At 42.5% G+C, this 15,460-nt stretch overlaps 1 protein-coding gene across 1 annotated transcript in view; it reads right to left on the bottom strand.

The window, feature by feature from the left end:
• LOC122553394 (latent-transforming growth factor beta-binding protein 2-like) overlaps positions 1-15,460 on the bottom strand; it is a 366,328-nt gene that overhangs the window by 187,556 nt on the left and 163,312 nt on the right. The window contains exons 9-10 of the mRNA XM_043697103.1: positions 10,766-10,930; positions 8,165-8,362 (exon numbers count right to left, since the gene is read on the bottom strand). Coding sequence (XP_043553038.1) covers positions 8,165-8,362; positions 10,766-10,930 — 363 coding nt within the window. The remainder of the gene's footprint in view (positions 1-8,164; positions 8,363-10,765; positions 10,931-15,460) is intronic.

The following is a 15,460-nucleotide window of genomic DNA, read 5'->3' on the forward strand; positions in this document are numbered from 1 at the left end:
GAGTGGGGGTGGGGGCGGAGAGGTCAGGAAGAAGATTGCAGGTTAGGAAGGCGGTGCTGATTTCGAGGGGGGGGAGGGGAAATGATTTCCAACGCCCCTCCCCCAAGTCCCTCCTCCCTACCTTTTATCTTAGCCTGCTGGACACACTTTCCTCATTCCTGAAGAAGGGCTCATGCCCAAAACGTCGATTCTCCTGCTCCTTGGATGCTGCCTGACCTGCTGCACTTTTCCAGCAACACATTTTCAGCTCTGGTAGACTCTTTGCTTTATTTGTGAACCATGACAATTAGTTACTGAATACATGCACAAGAATCATGGTAAAAAGGAAAAAGCATGCACTACATTACACCAGACAGTTGAAATACAATCATTAAGGCATCAGAAATTGTTTCAAATACACACTACTCCATCTTGCCCAGCAATATTGTTACAAACACCTAACACGAGAAGTGAAGAGTTGCAATTATTTCCACACCAGACATTCCTACACGGCCTGCATAGCTGCACTCAGATTCTTTCTAGTGAGGTTCTACACATACACAAGATGTTTTTTTTAAATTGGTATCTCTGCCTGAAACACCTAAAACAAACTGTAAGCTAAACTCACCAATTGTTTTAACTTCAAAGCAAACCCGATTGCTGAAGCTCAGGTTGCAGCGGTCACTGTCTGGCACAGCCCCCTACAAGAACTGACTGAATTCTACATGTTCCTGGCTCTCACTGTGTGTCCCTTGACCCCTGTCATTAGGCTACAACTCAAATTTTCTTATCATTTTTAAAATCCACTGAACTGCTAACCCTATTTTTTTTTACTGGAAGGGTTTTTAAAATACTATTATAAAAGGCAAGGAAACAAACAAACCTGCCAACTCACAGCCACGAAACCCACAAAACAACTCTAAGAGGAAAATTAAATTAAAACCAACTCCCCTCTTCTTAACAAATAAAATGCAAAATAAGAACTAAACTTGAGGTTGCACAGCACAGAATGTCAGAATAGCTATGGTGCAAAATGAGACCATTTGGCCCATTGGGCCTATACCAATTCTTTTATCTAATGCCAATCTCCTGCCTCTTCCCCATTTCCCTTCACACGTTACAATCCAAACAACTATCTTGAATGCCTCAACTGAATGTGCCGCTGCCACGTTTCCAGGCAGTGCATTCTAAATCCTAACCTTGATCCAGACCTGAAAAATATCCAGCGACCGTTATTCTGTTTTTAACCATCAGCCAATTTTATTTGTGTTTGAGTTCGAATTACCGTTGACACTTGTACCAAGATAAAATGAGAAATGTTGTTTTGTGCTAGGCGGGCAGATTGTACCAAACAAAGTGCAGCACGGTAGCAGAACAGAGTGAAGATACAATGTTACAGCTGCAGACAAGGTGCAGAGACAGATCAGAATGAAAGTTTGAGAGGTCTGTTCAAAAGTCTGATAACAGCAGGGAATACACTGTTCTTGAATATGTAGCTGGGAAGAAGCTATCTATGTTGTGTCCACATTGCCACTGTCCCTTTGATAATATTGCACTTAATGCCAGGGGAAACCGGCCACTTCAGGAGGAAGAGATGGCATCCCTAGAGACTGCGCAGTCAGCTTCACTCGTCCACACCTTCCAACGGTGTAAATCCCAAAACGTATCAGTTTGCACACCGATTCAAGCATTCAAACTGGTGAGCACAGCATAGATGGGGCCCAGCAGCAGACGGAGCCCATCACAGGTCAGTTCACTATCAGTTTGAGGACGGCAACAGACCATGTTGATGTTGAGCCTGAGGATGGAGTCATCAGCAAATGCTGCAGTTGCATCATAAGTTGAGGGACTGTGTGGTGGAGCTTCCAGATGCTGTGCATTCTCAAACACAGATAATAGAGAATGGAGGCGTCTATCCTAGCATTGTCGGATCTCGGGTGTATGGATGCTTTCTACCATCCAACTCAAAAGAACTGACTGATGAGATAGTCAATGCAATTGTTTTAATGTTTCAAACATCCTTGATTCAAGGATGGTTCCATTAGAATATAACAAAATAAAAACTAGGAGCAATTCAGCCTCTCAAGCCTGCTCCACCATATAATATAATCGTGGCTAATCTCATCTCGGCCTTAACTCCAGTTCCTTGCCTGCCATTATTAATTAAAAATCTGTCTGTCTCTTCTCTTAATATAATCAGTGTCCTGGTGTCCAATGTTGTCTGGGGGAGTGAACTCCACAGATTCACAACCCTTTGAGAGAAGTCATTCCTCTTCATCTCTGTTTTAAATCTGCTACCCCTTATCTTAAAATTATAACTTCTTATTCTAGATTGCTTCACAAGAGGAAACATCCTCTCTACATCTACTTTGTCAATCTTCTTTAATATCTTATATGCCTCAATTAGAGTTCTCATTCTTCTAAGTGCTAGAGAGTATTGGTCTAAATTGCTCAGTATCTCTTCATAAGATAAAGCCCTCATCTCGAGAATCAATCTAGATAATCTGATTGGAATATACTGAATGTAACTACTTTATTCAAAAACTGATGGAGACGGAAAGTTACAGGCCAGTTGGTTGAACATCTGTCATAGGGAAAATATCAGAAGCTATTACTAAAGAGATTACAGCAGAGTACTCCGATAAGTTAAAGGTAAGCAGGCACAGCTAACGCAGTTTGTGAAAGGGAAATCATGTTTGACTAATCTATTGGAGTTTTTTGAGGAGGTAACATGTAGTAGATAAAGGGGATGTGGTTGACATATTGTACTTGGATTCCCAGAAGGCACTTTATAATGTGTTTTGTCAAAGGCCGTTGTGGTGGATAAAATCAGAAGTCACATGACACCAGGTTATCATAGAATCCCTAGAGTGTGGAAACAGGCCATTTGGCCCAACAAGTCTACACTGAACCTCCAAAGGCTAACCCATCCAGATCCAGTCCCCTGACTAATGCACCTAACTTACATATCCCTGAATACTATGGGCAATTTAGCATGGCAAATTCACCTGACCTGCACATCTTTGGATTGTGGGAAGAAACCAGAGCACCTGAAGGAAACCCACACAGACACAAAGAGAATGTGCAAACTCCACACAGGCAGACAGTCACCTGAGGCTGGAATTGAACCCAGGTCCCTGGTGTTGTGAGGCAGCAGTGCTAACCACTGAGCCAGTGTGCCACCCGACACAGATTTATTTAAAATCACAAGCTATCGGAGCACTGTTCCTTCGTCAGGTGACTTGTAACTTTGTTCACTCCAGTCCAACACCAGTGCCTCCACATCATGGAAAATAAAAGGTCATGGTGGAGGGGGTGACACATTGGCATGGATAGAAGATTGGCTGGCTAACAGGAAACAGAGAGCAGGAATAAATGGGTCTTCTTCAGTGAGACAACATAATGAGTGATGTGTGATAGGGATTGGTACTGGGACCTCAAAAGTTTATAATCAGAAGTGCAGTAAGAGATAGATGTTGTGGCCTCATAAATTGCTCATGTAACAAAGGTAGCTAGGAAAGACTGCATCTAGAGTACTGTGCACAATATTAGTCACCTTCTTAAAAGAAGGATGTAAATACATTTGAGACAGTTCACAAAACATTTGCTTAACTATTACCTGGAATAGGGGGTTATCTTTTGAAGCAAAGTTGAACAGGCTGGTTCATATTGGCTGGAGTTTTGAAGAGTGAAAGCTGAGTTGATTGAAACATATCAGCTCTGAACAATCTGGACAGGATAGCTACAGAAAGGACATTTCCACTGATGGAAGAACCTGGAACTAAGGGGTCATTATTTAAAAATCAAGGGTCACACCTTTAAAACAGAGATGAGTTTTTTTTTCTCGGAGAGGGTTGAGAGGCTTTGGAACTCCTCTTCTTGATGGATGTAGCGTCCTTGAATAATTTTAAAACAAAGGTAGATAGATTCTTGCTTAATCAAGAAAGTGAAAGGTTATCATGAGTAGGCAGGTGTGTGGATTAGTCATGACCTTATTGAATGGCAGAGCAGGCTAGAGGGGCTGAATGGCCTCCCTCTGCTCCTAACTTGCATGTTTGTGTGTATTAAACCTAATTGTGCCATTTAACAAAAGACTAATGTATTAGTGCTACATCGTCTTTAATTTCTTGCTACTCTGTGTGCCTTCACTTGGCTATACAAGTGGCATAGCTGACACTTCATTGTAAGTATATTTGTGAATCCCTTTGGTTCCTCCAAAGTGCAGGTTGCAAGAGATAAGGCTGTGTCATTGCTGCAGACCTGCCGAAGTGTAATGTGTGACAGAGGCTGGGCGTTGACAGCAAAAGAATGGAAGAGCCATTGGGGCTGCATAAAGGTAATTCTTTTTTGCTATGATTTCAACATGTAGTGTCTAGTGTACTAACTTGCTATAAATACATGACTTCTGTCTCTCTGCTGTAATCGCTTTCACTTCAGAATGTAGCAGCTGTTAAACACATTGCATGAAACATGATGGCAGAATAGTGCTGTTGAGATGGAGTGAATTTTCAGAGCTCCAGAAAGAGCCATCTACCAGGGGGAGGAAAGCAAAGGAAAAATTTTAAAAAAGGCTGTGTGTAACTTTGAAGTGCTAAGTGATTCAGGCTGTTAATATTCCACTCCTCACTGCTGTGGAAATGAAAAACGACAAAGGGCATAATCAGAGTGTTATTTGCTTTCGGTGGTAAAACTATGAACTAGCCACAACATTAAGCAAAAAGGTTGATCAAATCTTATCGGTGCTTGGGAGAGAATATTGCATGCTAGATCTCACTGAGAAGCAGAGAACACAGTTGAAAGTATTTCAACTTCATTTTTACATCTTCAGCAAGTCAATGATCTACACAATGGTGATTGTGGTTGTCCTGTGGCACGTCTAATACCTCTCCTCTGCATCTGGAGGAGGGTTTCTCAAAACACGTCCTCACTGGGTAGCTCCTTCTTCTAGATATCCATCGCTGAAGGTATGTGTGAGGGTCAGAGAAGCTTGGCACTGAGATTACTGAAGTACTTAGGTGTAATGACAGGCTCCCAATAAAAGAAACATACACCTTAGGTAAGCAAGATCTCTTTTCATTGATAAACTGATGCCTTGCCTGCTTCATGCACACTGTCAATCACACCCTGCATCTGGGGGTGGCCTACAATGGGCCTAAGCCCAATGGACACCAGGGCTTGACTCTCTGGATTGATACAGTAGTGTACAGTCAGGCTCTCTTGGAAAGGCACTGGTTACTATCTCGATATGTTGATGCAGTGCAGACTGCAAGATCCTATATATACATCCAGTGGAGTCGAACAGTGTGGCGCTGGAAAAGCACAACAGGTCAGGCAGCATCTGAAAAGCAGGAGAATTGATGTTACGGGCCTAAATCCTTCATCATGCTCCTTGCACGCTTGCTGAGCTGCTGTGCTTTTCCAGCGCCACACTTTTCAATTCTGATCACCAGCATTTGCAGTCCTCACTTTCTGCATACATCCAGTGGATGCAGAGGAGATCCAGAAATGCAGAAGATTGCTGCCATGGTGACATATCAGCTGTTCACCAACTCCAATTAGGCTCCGCTCCAAACAACAGTGCAGCACACTAATCCGTGAGAGCATCTCTAGACAGACACATTCTCAGAAGCACAGCTGCTTGAACAGTGAGGACTCTGTATGTCACCGAGACTTGGATCATAGACTCTCTGTTGAAGATAACCACTCCTACATGAAAGAGGCTGCATTGCCCTGCTTCCTCTTCTCCAGTATCTCCATTCTGAGACAGACTCTCCTGTTCACTCTGACATTGCTGACCACATGTTGTTTATGCCTGTATTATCCTTCTGCTGTCTTCTTTCTCTTCTCCAATGGGAATTTTGAAGCCTAAATGAGTCCTATGGCAGGTGGCCTCTCTCAGTGTAGAAGGTCTTTTATACAAATGGCACATCCCCTCATTTGCCCCCATTTATTTCCACAAATGACAACTGATTCTTGGTCAATTGTCAGTTATAAATCTGCGATAGATTTTTTTTTGTTAAGAATAAATTCAGGGAAATAGATTTAAGGGATATGGGCATAAAGCAGGTATCTGAAGTTAGACCACAGATCTAATTTGATGAAGGGGCAGTGCTCTGAAAGCTTGTGATTTCAATTACACTGTTGGACTATAACCTAGTGTCTTGTGACATATCATTTCAGGCAGACTTTGAATTCATTCTTAATTTATGAAACGTTAAATAATTTCTGTCTGCTGTCAGCACCAGATTCTAGGGTTTCATTGTTGCTTATTGCTTGTTGTCTTTGCATCTTTAATAATTTATAAGTGTGACATGCAGATGAAATGGCTGAGAGATTTTCTTTTACTCAATGAACATATTAAACATAGCTCTTGATTGCAAAGATGTGGCCAGAGTTAGTGGATTGCTTTTGTGAGAGTTGAGTTATAGAGGTAAGGGAATGCTGGAAAAAGACTTAGATGGTTGGAGATGGTTACGTATGGGATGTGCTATGTTGGTTAGGATTGCACTACTCAATCAGATATAACTTCGGTTATTATAGTAATTCAAGAAAATTTTCGGCTGATGCTCTCATGAGTATTGCCATCCTTATCACAAACTACCTTATCATCAGAACTCTCATCTACCACAAGATGTAAAGGAATGTCACAAATGTTATAGAGTCATAGAGATCTACAGCACAGAAAAAGGCCATTTGGCCCATCATATCTCTGCTAGTAAAAAAACAATCATCTGACTCTTCTAATCCCATTTTCTAGCAGTTGACTCACAGCCTTGTTTGTGTTGGCATCACAAGTCCACATATAAATACCTAAATGTTATGAGGGTTTCTGCCTCTATGACCCTCACTGAGTAAGTTCCAGACTTCCACCATCCTCTGGATGAAAATGTTTTCCTTTACATATCCCCTAAACTTTCTGCCCCTTACCTTAAATCTATGCCCTCACCCCAGTCATTGATCTTACCACCAAAGAGAAATGCTTTGTCCTATCTACCTATCTCTGCCACTCATAACTCTGTAAATAGAAAACAAAATGACTAAAAACTAATTTTGAATGATTTATTACTCTGGACAAAAATACCCTTTGTTATTTGTAGCAGAATGTTAATTGCAATTTTTTTTCTTCTAAATACCTTCTCTCTACCACATATATATTTGAACAACATGGATCTTGGGTATCTTGAGCCAACTTGTGGAATGTTTCAGAGAAGATCTCTGGGACACACGCACTCAACAATCCCATCACCCTGTGGCAGAATACTTTAACTCCTCCCACTCCTGGGACTCCTCCACTGCCAAACCCTAACCATCTGATGTCTGGAGGAAGAATGCCTCATCTTCTGGCTTGGAACCCTCCAACCACTCAGGATCAATGTGGATTTCACCAGTTTCCTCATTTCCCCTCCTTCCACCTTATTCCAGATCCAACGCTTCAACTCAACACTGCCCTCTTGAACTGTCCTACCTATCCATCTTCCTTCCCATCTATCCGCTCCACTCTTCTCTCCAAACTATCACTATCACCCTCACCTCCATCTAACTATCGTATTCCCAGCTACCTTCCTCCCAGCCCCACCCCCTCCCATTTATCTCTCAGTCCCCTTGGGCCACAAGCCTCATTCCTGATGAAGGGCTTATGCTCGAAATGTCGATTCTCCGGCTCCTCGGATGCTGCCTGACCTGCTGTGCTTTCTCAGCAACACACTCTTCGACTCTGATCTCCAGTATCTGCAGTCCTTGCTTTCTCCTAACATTGATCAAACTCAGTTACATATTAAGATGAAGGACGTAGTCGTAGAGAGTTAAATACTTTCCATCAGTGTAACAATAGGCATTCTTAATGTCAAATAGCATTCTAGAAGATGATCTATTATAGCTCCATCTACACTTGCCCCACTTTGTGATTATTTTTAATTGCAGAAATATGTGTTAAGTATTTTCACCTCTTCGCAAGGCAGCTATTCAATGTAGCATTTCTGATTATGGGGCTTGCCTGAAAGCAATTCAATCCACGGACACTAGATTGAAATTACCTAAAACTAATCTCACAAAAAACCTTTATTGTTGGCAGACAGTATCAGAGAGCACTCTCATTCTGTCAGTCTAAGGTAGATTCAAAGTCCTCACATAGAACTTAAATACAGCTTGCAAAATTAATGGATTTAAAGCAAAATAAAGTACTTACATCCTTCTAACCTAATAAATTCATCCTTTTCCTTTGAAGTTAAATCGGAATCCTTGATGGTGCTCTGCTGACTGTCAAGATATTGTTCAGAGGTAATCTGAGCTAATTCATGTTCTTCAGCAGGTCTCACTGAAATCTGGACGTGAGACCGAGAGTAATGATACCCATGACCCGCTGGACAGATTTCATCAAAGACAGCTGAAATAAAACAAGACGTTACGTGTAAAAATACTATTAAGGCAAGAGTCCATGTGTTGCACTGTCAATTTGTTGAAAACATGAATGTTTGACAGACATTACTTTAAGTAAAAAAACATGTTTAATACAAAGATAATTAAACCTAGCCTATTTGATTCCCTCGTCACTATTATAAACTGTTCCCTCTAGTGTCAGAGTAAGGCACCACTTGTTATAATTGTTTCATGTTGAACTCACTTACACATCAGAAATCGGCTTATGTGGTTACGATAGAGCAATGTAATATACTGTTGTTAAATTAACCTCCAATACCAGAGTAGATGGTTTTTGGAATTATAAAACTAAACATTCACATCTGTGATCACACTATTGTACCAGTAGCAGCTGCAAGCTATCCAGCTTGATAGCACTTGCTGATTTATACACAGTAATCCATATTTTCCCTTTGGTATTTTGTTAATAACTTGGTCATTCATAATGTTACAATGTTCCTAGCAGCTGTGTCAAGTATGCATACTTATATCATTTCTCCAAAACACTCCGGGGGTTGCTGTGATGGGATATTTATAATATTTTATCATTATTTGGGAACTTGGATTCGAAAGTGGAGAAATGATGGGTGGACGTAGGTTTGATTTGTATTTCTATACTCTGTATGGTAGGAAAGGGAGACATGAGGTAGATTCCTATAGAGGCCTGGGTGATGTGGGCGATGGGGGGGAACTGGGTCAAAATCAGATGAGATCTCTGAAGAGGTCTATCTTGATTTTGGGAGTATCTTACACCAAATTTTGGCATTTGATGAGCACATGGTGAGTTTTACACACTAGAGAGCAATTAAGATTAGATTGCTTACAGTGTGGAAATAGGCCCTTCGGCCCAACAAGTCCACACCGCCCTGCCAAAGCGCAACCCACCCATACCCCTACATTTACCCCTTACCTAACACTACGGGCAATTTAGCATGGCCAATTCACCTGACCTGCACATCTTTGGACTGTGGGAGGAAACCGGAGCACCCGGAGGAAACCCACGCAGACACGGGGAGAACGTGCAAACTCCACACAGTCAGTCGCCTGAGGCGGGAAGGTTGATTATAGCTTGTCACGTGCTTTTTAATGCACAATGCACCTCATTTTGTTTTTGCTAAAAAAATTTAAAAGTGTCATTAAACAGTTTTTAAAATTTCTTTCCAGCTTCCTATCTTACCAAATTCGAACATGGAAACCAGACCAGGTAGCTGTCAACTTCAACACGCTGCATGCTCCAAGGGTCTCCTTGTTGTAGCTTGATATCTCAGGGCACATCCGTTGGGCACAGGCCACATGCACTCCACGTCCAAAGATACCAGCATTCGATATGTGCCAGACTCTAAGAACCCTAACAGCATATCTCTGGCCCACTTACAGGATGCTTCTGCACTTAAATGCTGTGCCAGCATTTGTAATGCTGCACGGGCCCAGCTCATGGACTGGACAAGGTCACACCACCGGGCTCTTCATTTACTCCATAACTCCCAAGAATGTTAACATCATCCCTACCTTGCATTACCATGCCTTGGTGTGTCTTACCCCCTCAGCCAAAGAAACTAGACTCATGTTACTTCAGTTCTCCTATGCTGTTTGGTGCAGATGCATAGACCTCAGTCAAGTGCAGGGGATAGTCTTTGCTCAGGGTTCCCAGCACAGCTGAGGACTAAATGGTAAAACTTTAACCCGCTGTTGGGAACCCTCACTTTTACCTCCTCCCACCACCCTTCTATAAGTTGGAGGCCAAACCAGACAATTTCCCCTCGACATGCAGTTTTAGTAATATCAAAATTCTGCCAATAAATGGAAATGTTTTGAAATCAAATTTTTGTCAACTAAAAACTTACCCGCTTTGAAAAAGAAAACCAACAACTTAATCATATTATGTAACATAGCTTTAAAAAGCCTCACATTGTATCTGCTTGTTGATATCAGTGGTTAGCACTACTGCCTCACAGTGCCAGGGACCTGGGTTCAATTCCAGCCTTGGGTAACTGTATGTGTGTGGAATTTGCATGTTCTCTCTCTGTCTGTGTGGATTTCCTCCCACAGTCCAAAGATGTACAGGTTGGCTATGCAAAATGGCACATAGTGTCCAGGGATGTGCAGGCTAGGTGTATTTTGCCAGGGGAAATGCAGAATTACAGCAATAGGAGTGTAGGTCTGGTTGGGATGCCCTTCAGAGGGTTGGTGTGGGCTGAATGGCCTGCTTCAACACTGTGGGGATCCTATGATTGAATTTTAAATATGAATAAACTATAACTAGCAAAGGCTACTTCAATTCTGACTTGTAGCTTTTTATAATAATATCCATCTCTTTCATATGTAATGATTTACAAAGAACAGTGAGGCAGCACGTGAAATAAATTATTACCTGAGCCAGGCAGCGGGCACTTTTCACAGTTTTTACCCCATCCTTTGCCCACTCGGCTACAGCAGCAGATCTGTTTCGTGATCTGCTGAGAAAGAGGCAGCGAGCAGTTCCTTCTGGACAGCGATCTAAAACAAGTGCCTTTTTCTACCGAAACAGCTTTGTCCGCTGAAAAGAAAAACCAATTGCAAAAAAACAAAATCAACACATTGCTCTCAGGAGGGTAGTTCAGGAGCTCAATCATCTCCTACCTTTGAATAACATTTACCCAACAAGCCCAATTCATTGCTGATTTGAAATCAGAAAAGTTTCAAAACCCAAATGACTTTTGTTTCTTTTCAAATGCAGGTTGACTTGTTTTAAAATGCAGTTCCATATCATTGTTCATTGATGTGGTTTTACATTATGAACCAGAATGTGTTGTTTGTGCATAGAACAATACGGACTAAACTTCAAAAATACTTGTTTCTAAAAACTTTGTGATGTTCTGGAGACACATGAGCAAGTACATAAGCATATGTTCTCTTTTGTTCTTTTAAATTACACACCACCTTCCTCGAAAATATTAGAAATTTTCTTGAAGTAGCACTTCTCTAACAGTACTTTGATCAATTTTACAATAAGAATATTCACAGAAAGGAAGAAAGGTGGCAGCAAGGAATGGTGTCAGGATTATCAAAGAAGACTAAAATGAGATGAAAGAGCATGCACCAAGCACTGATCCTGTAAACCTTAACAAGTGGTTCAAAATAAACTTTAACTAAGGCCAATAACGGGCCTTTAGCTTACAAACAAGGAATTATGTACACCCCATGAGACAAGGTGAGGAGAAATCAATAATTTACTGTAGAAAGATTTTTTGCATGCACAATTTCATTTATAGCCGTCATAAAACTGCAGGTCAAGTAATGAGTTTGCTGTGAATCACTTGACGGTGTCAATTGTGCTGTATAAATAATTGCCAGCTTTTCTTTCTCTACCATTTTACAATTCACCCTGTCACATAGTATTGAGCAATTAGAACCTAAAAGGATCCAGCTCATGGTTCAAAAGACTAATTGTCTCTCTGAAATAAGGTATTTTAACCCCAAAACCTACCCAACTGGAAACTGGTACAATTACAATCATGTAATGTAACTGAAAACAAGACAGAAGATGTAAAATAGGCAGCCTAGAAGTCTCCAAGCTTGATGTACTTTTATTCTAATATTGTCCTATTGGAGACTTATCGCACCTGAAAAGTATCCCAAAGAGGGCCCTCTTGTGGCAGAGTGGTAGTGACCCTCCCCCTGGATCAGGAGATGGGGGTTCAAGTTCCATCTGCTCCAGAGAAGGGTAATAGCATCCCTGAACAAGTTGATTGGATAAGTAGGTTAAATAAAAGCACCCCAAATGAAATATGGAGCTCCCTGATTCATCATTTGAAGAGACTAATCATACTAAAGCAAATGTCAGTAAGGGAATGTTAACATTCCTACTGTCACGGTGGCTCAGTGGTTAGCACTGTTGCCTCATATTGCCAAGGACCCAGGTTTGATTCCTGTCTCAGGCAACTGTCTGTGTGGAGTTTGCATATTCTCCCTGTGTCTGCGTGGGTTTCCTCCGGGTGTTCCAGTTTCCTCCCATAATCCAAAGATGTGCAGCCAGGTGAATTGGCCATGCTAAATTGCCCCAAGTGTTAGGCGCATTAGTCAGGGGTATGCATAGGGTCTGGGTGGGTTACTCTGCGGAGGGTCAGTGTGGGCTTGTTGGGTCAAAGGGCCTGTTTCCATATTGTGGAGAATCTAATCTAATATTAAACTCAAGGTTGCAGGTTGTGGAAGAAAATACTCAGATGCCAATAATCTAATTTTCGATTATTACACAATGATCTCATGTAAAGTGTGAGATAAGGTTCAATTTCTGAGTTATAAACTGAGGGATGATGAATTATAATGCAGCACAAGTCCAAGAACAGAAATTAGGCCAGTCTAAAATGGTGGGAACTGAGTCAGTTGGGGTTACATGGCAGTGGGCATATTTCAGTTTCCAGGCAGTGGGAAAACATGCCCCTGCTAAAGCCCATGTCCCGCAGGAGCTGACATGGAATTCCTGGCAGAAGTGGGCAAATGTAAATGAAGTTCATTAATGACATTCCCCTTCTCCTACCCTGTTAATAAAATTAAAACTAGCATTATTGTCACTTGAGTACAGTGGAAACGTTATAAGTTACCACTTATGGCACCATCTTAGGTACAAAGGTATTCTTGATTCTTCACTACAAACTTTTAGGGGAAAAAAATTAGAAAAATAGAGAAATAAGAGGTCTAGCATTACAGATCATAATAATACATTGGAAAAATAAGGAAACAAAAATGTCAGAATAACAATCCTTCCAACCCAGGAGAAAGTGAGGACTGCAGATGCTGGAGATTAGAGCCAAACAATGTGGTGCTGGAAAAGCACAGTTGGTCAGGCAGCATCTGAGGAGCAGAAGAGTCGATGTTTCAGAGAACATCTCCGGGACACGTGCACCAATCAACCCACCATCCTATGGCCGAACACTTCAACTCCCCCTCCCACTCTGCCAATGACATGCAAGTCACCAGACGCCTGAAGGAAGAATGCCTTATCTTCCACCTTTGGGACCCTCCAACCACACGGAATCAATGTTGAATTTACCAGTTTCCTACTTCCCTTCCCCCCCACCTTATCCCAGATCCAACCCTCCAACTCGGCACCACCCTGGTGACCTGTCCTACCTGTCCATCTTCCTTTCCACCTATCCACTCCACCCTCCCCTCCCACCTATCATCACCACACCCAACCTTCATCCACCTATCGTATTCCCAGCCACCTTACCCCAGCCCCACCCCCACCCCATCCCCACTTATCTCTCTACCCCTTTGGGCCACAAGCCTCATTCCCGATGAAGGGCTTATGTCCGAAACGTTCGACTCTCCTGCTCCTCAGATGCTGCCTGATCTGCTGTGCTTTTCCAGCACATCCTTTGATTTTGATCTCCAGCATCTGCAGTCCTCACTTTTTCCCTGTATTGTGAGGTTGACTGGTATTGAGAGTGCAGCATAAAGGAAAGTTGAAGATACATTAAGTATGTGCAGGTCAATATGGTGGTGTTTCGGCCTAGTGTGGGCTCAGCGTGGACTTCCCACCTCAAGATGATTCCAGAGTGGTCTCTGGCCTCAGGGTGAAGGCCAGTGCAATCTAGAGTCCAGGCCCAGTACACACTAGAGGCTAGATTCCAGAGAAGACTACTTTGGAAGGACTGAGTCAAAAAGTGTGGTGCTGGAAAAGCACAGCCGGACAGACAGCATCCAAGGAGCAGGAGAATCAACCTTTCAAGCATAAGCTCTTCATCAGGAACGTGGTGGGGTTGGGGGGTACAGTGGGTGGTTAGGTTTTGGTGACGGAGGAGGCCCAGGTCCGGCATGTCCTTGGCAGAGTGGAAGGGGAGTTAAAGTGTTCAGCTACAGGGTGGTGGGATTGGTCAGTGCAGGTGTTCTCTGAAAAGATCCGCAAGTTGGTGTTCTGTCTCCACAATGTAGAGGAGACCACATCAGGTGCAACGGATGCAGTAGATGATATGTGTGGAAGTACAGGTAAATCTCTGCTGGATGTGGAAGGGTCCTTTGGGGCCTTGGACGGAGGTGAGGGCAGAGGTGTGGGCACAGGCTTTGCACTTCTTGTGGTGGCAGGGGAAGGTGCCAGGAGTGACGGGTGCGTTGGTGGGGAGGGCGGGGACCTGACAAGGGAGTCATGGAGAGAATGGTCTTTACGGATGGTGGATAGGGGTGGGGTGGGAAATATATTTCTGGTGTTAGGGTCTGTTTGCAGGTGGTGGAAATGGCGGTGGATGATGTGATTTATCCGAAGGTTGGTCGGGTGGAAAGTGAGGACCGAGGGGTGTTCTGCCCTTGTTGCTTTGAGCGGGATGGGGTTTAAGGGCAGAGGTGTGGGAATTGGAGGAGATATGTTGGAGGGCATCAACCACGTGGGAGGGGCAATTGTGGTTTTAGAAGGAGGCCAAAGGCAGGTTTTACTCACCTTATAACTGGGCACAAAGAACTGAGCTGGTAACACAAGCTACATTGCAAAGATGGGTGAGAGTTTAAGACATTCCCACACAGAGGTAATGCTGCGTGCCAAATGACAAAGAGAAATAGATTTCCAAATAAAACAACTAGTACAAGAAGTATAAAGCTTATTTCAAGCTAAAATTCAGAACTTTTGCAAATTCATCAGAAGTTGCAGCAATCAATTTGGTGTTAATGTAAAACCAATGTAAAAGCAGAAGAAAAAATCCATCCTGAAGAAGATACTCAAGACCATCAGAAAAGGATCAGCCAGTGGTCTGAACTTGAGAACCATGTATTCGAATGGGTCCACTAAAACCTCAAAATTATTTCACCATTGCAGGATTGGCAAAGTGTGTATGTGGCTTAAAGTGGGTGAAATCAAACCCCGATTCTGAGAAAGTTTCAGGGCAACAGTTAGCTCCTGTAAACACTTCATGCAACAAAAATGTTTTTACAGGTGTCCAGGATTATTTAGAGATGAAAGTGTGGGATACTAATATCATCATCAGACAGTAGGTAAGCTATAAGCATCCATTATGCCACATAGGCAACATGGAAAGGATCATACACTTAAAGATATACAGCATGGAAAAAGACTCTTTAGTCCAAATCCTCCATGCTG

This window comes from Chiloscyllium plagiosum, chromosome 10 (genome assembly GCF_004010195.1).
Source record: "Chiloscyllium plagiosum isolate BGI_BamShark_2017 chromosome 10, ASM401019v2, whole genome shotgun sequence".
In the NCBI taxonomy this organism is placed as follows: Eukaryota; Metazoa; Chordata; class Chondrichthyes; order Orectolobiformes; family Hemiscylliidae; genus Chiloscyllium; species Chiloscyllium plagiosum.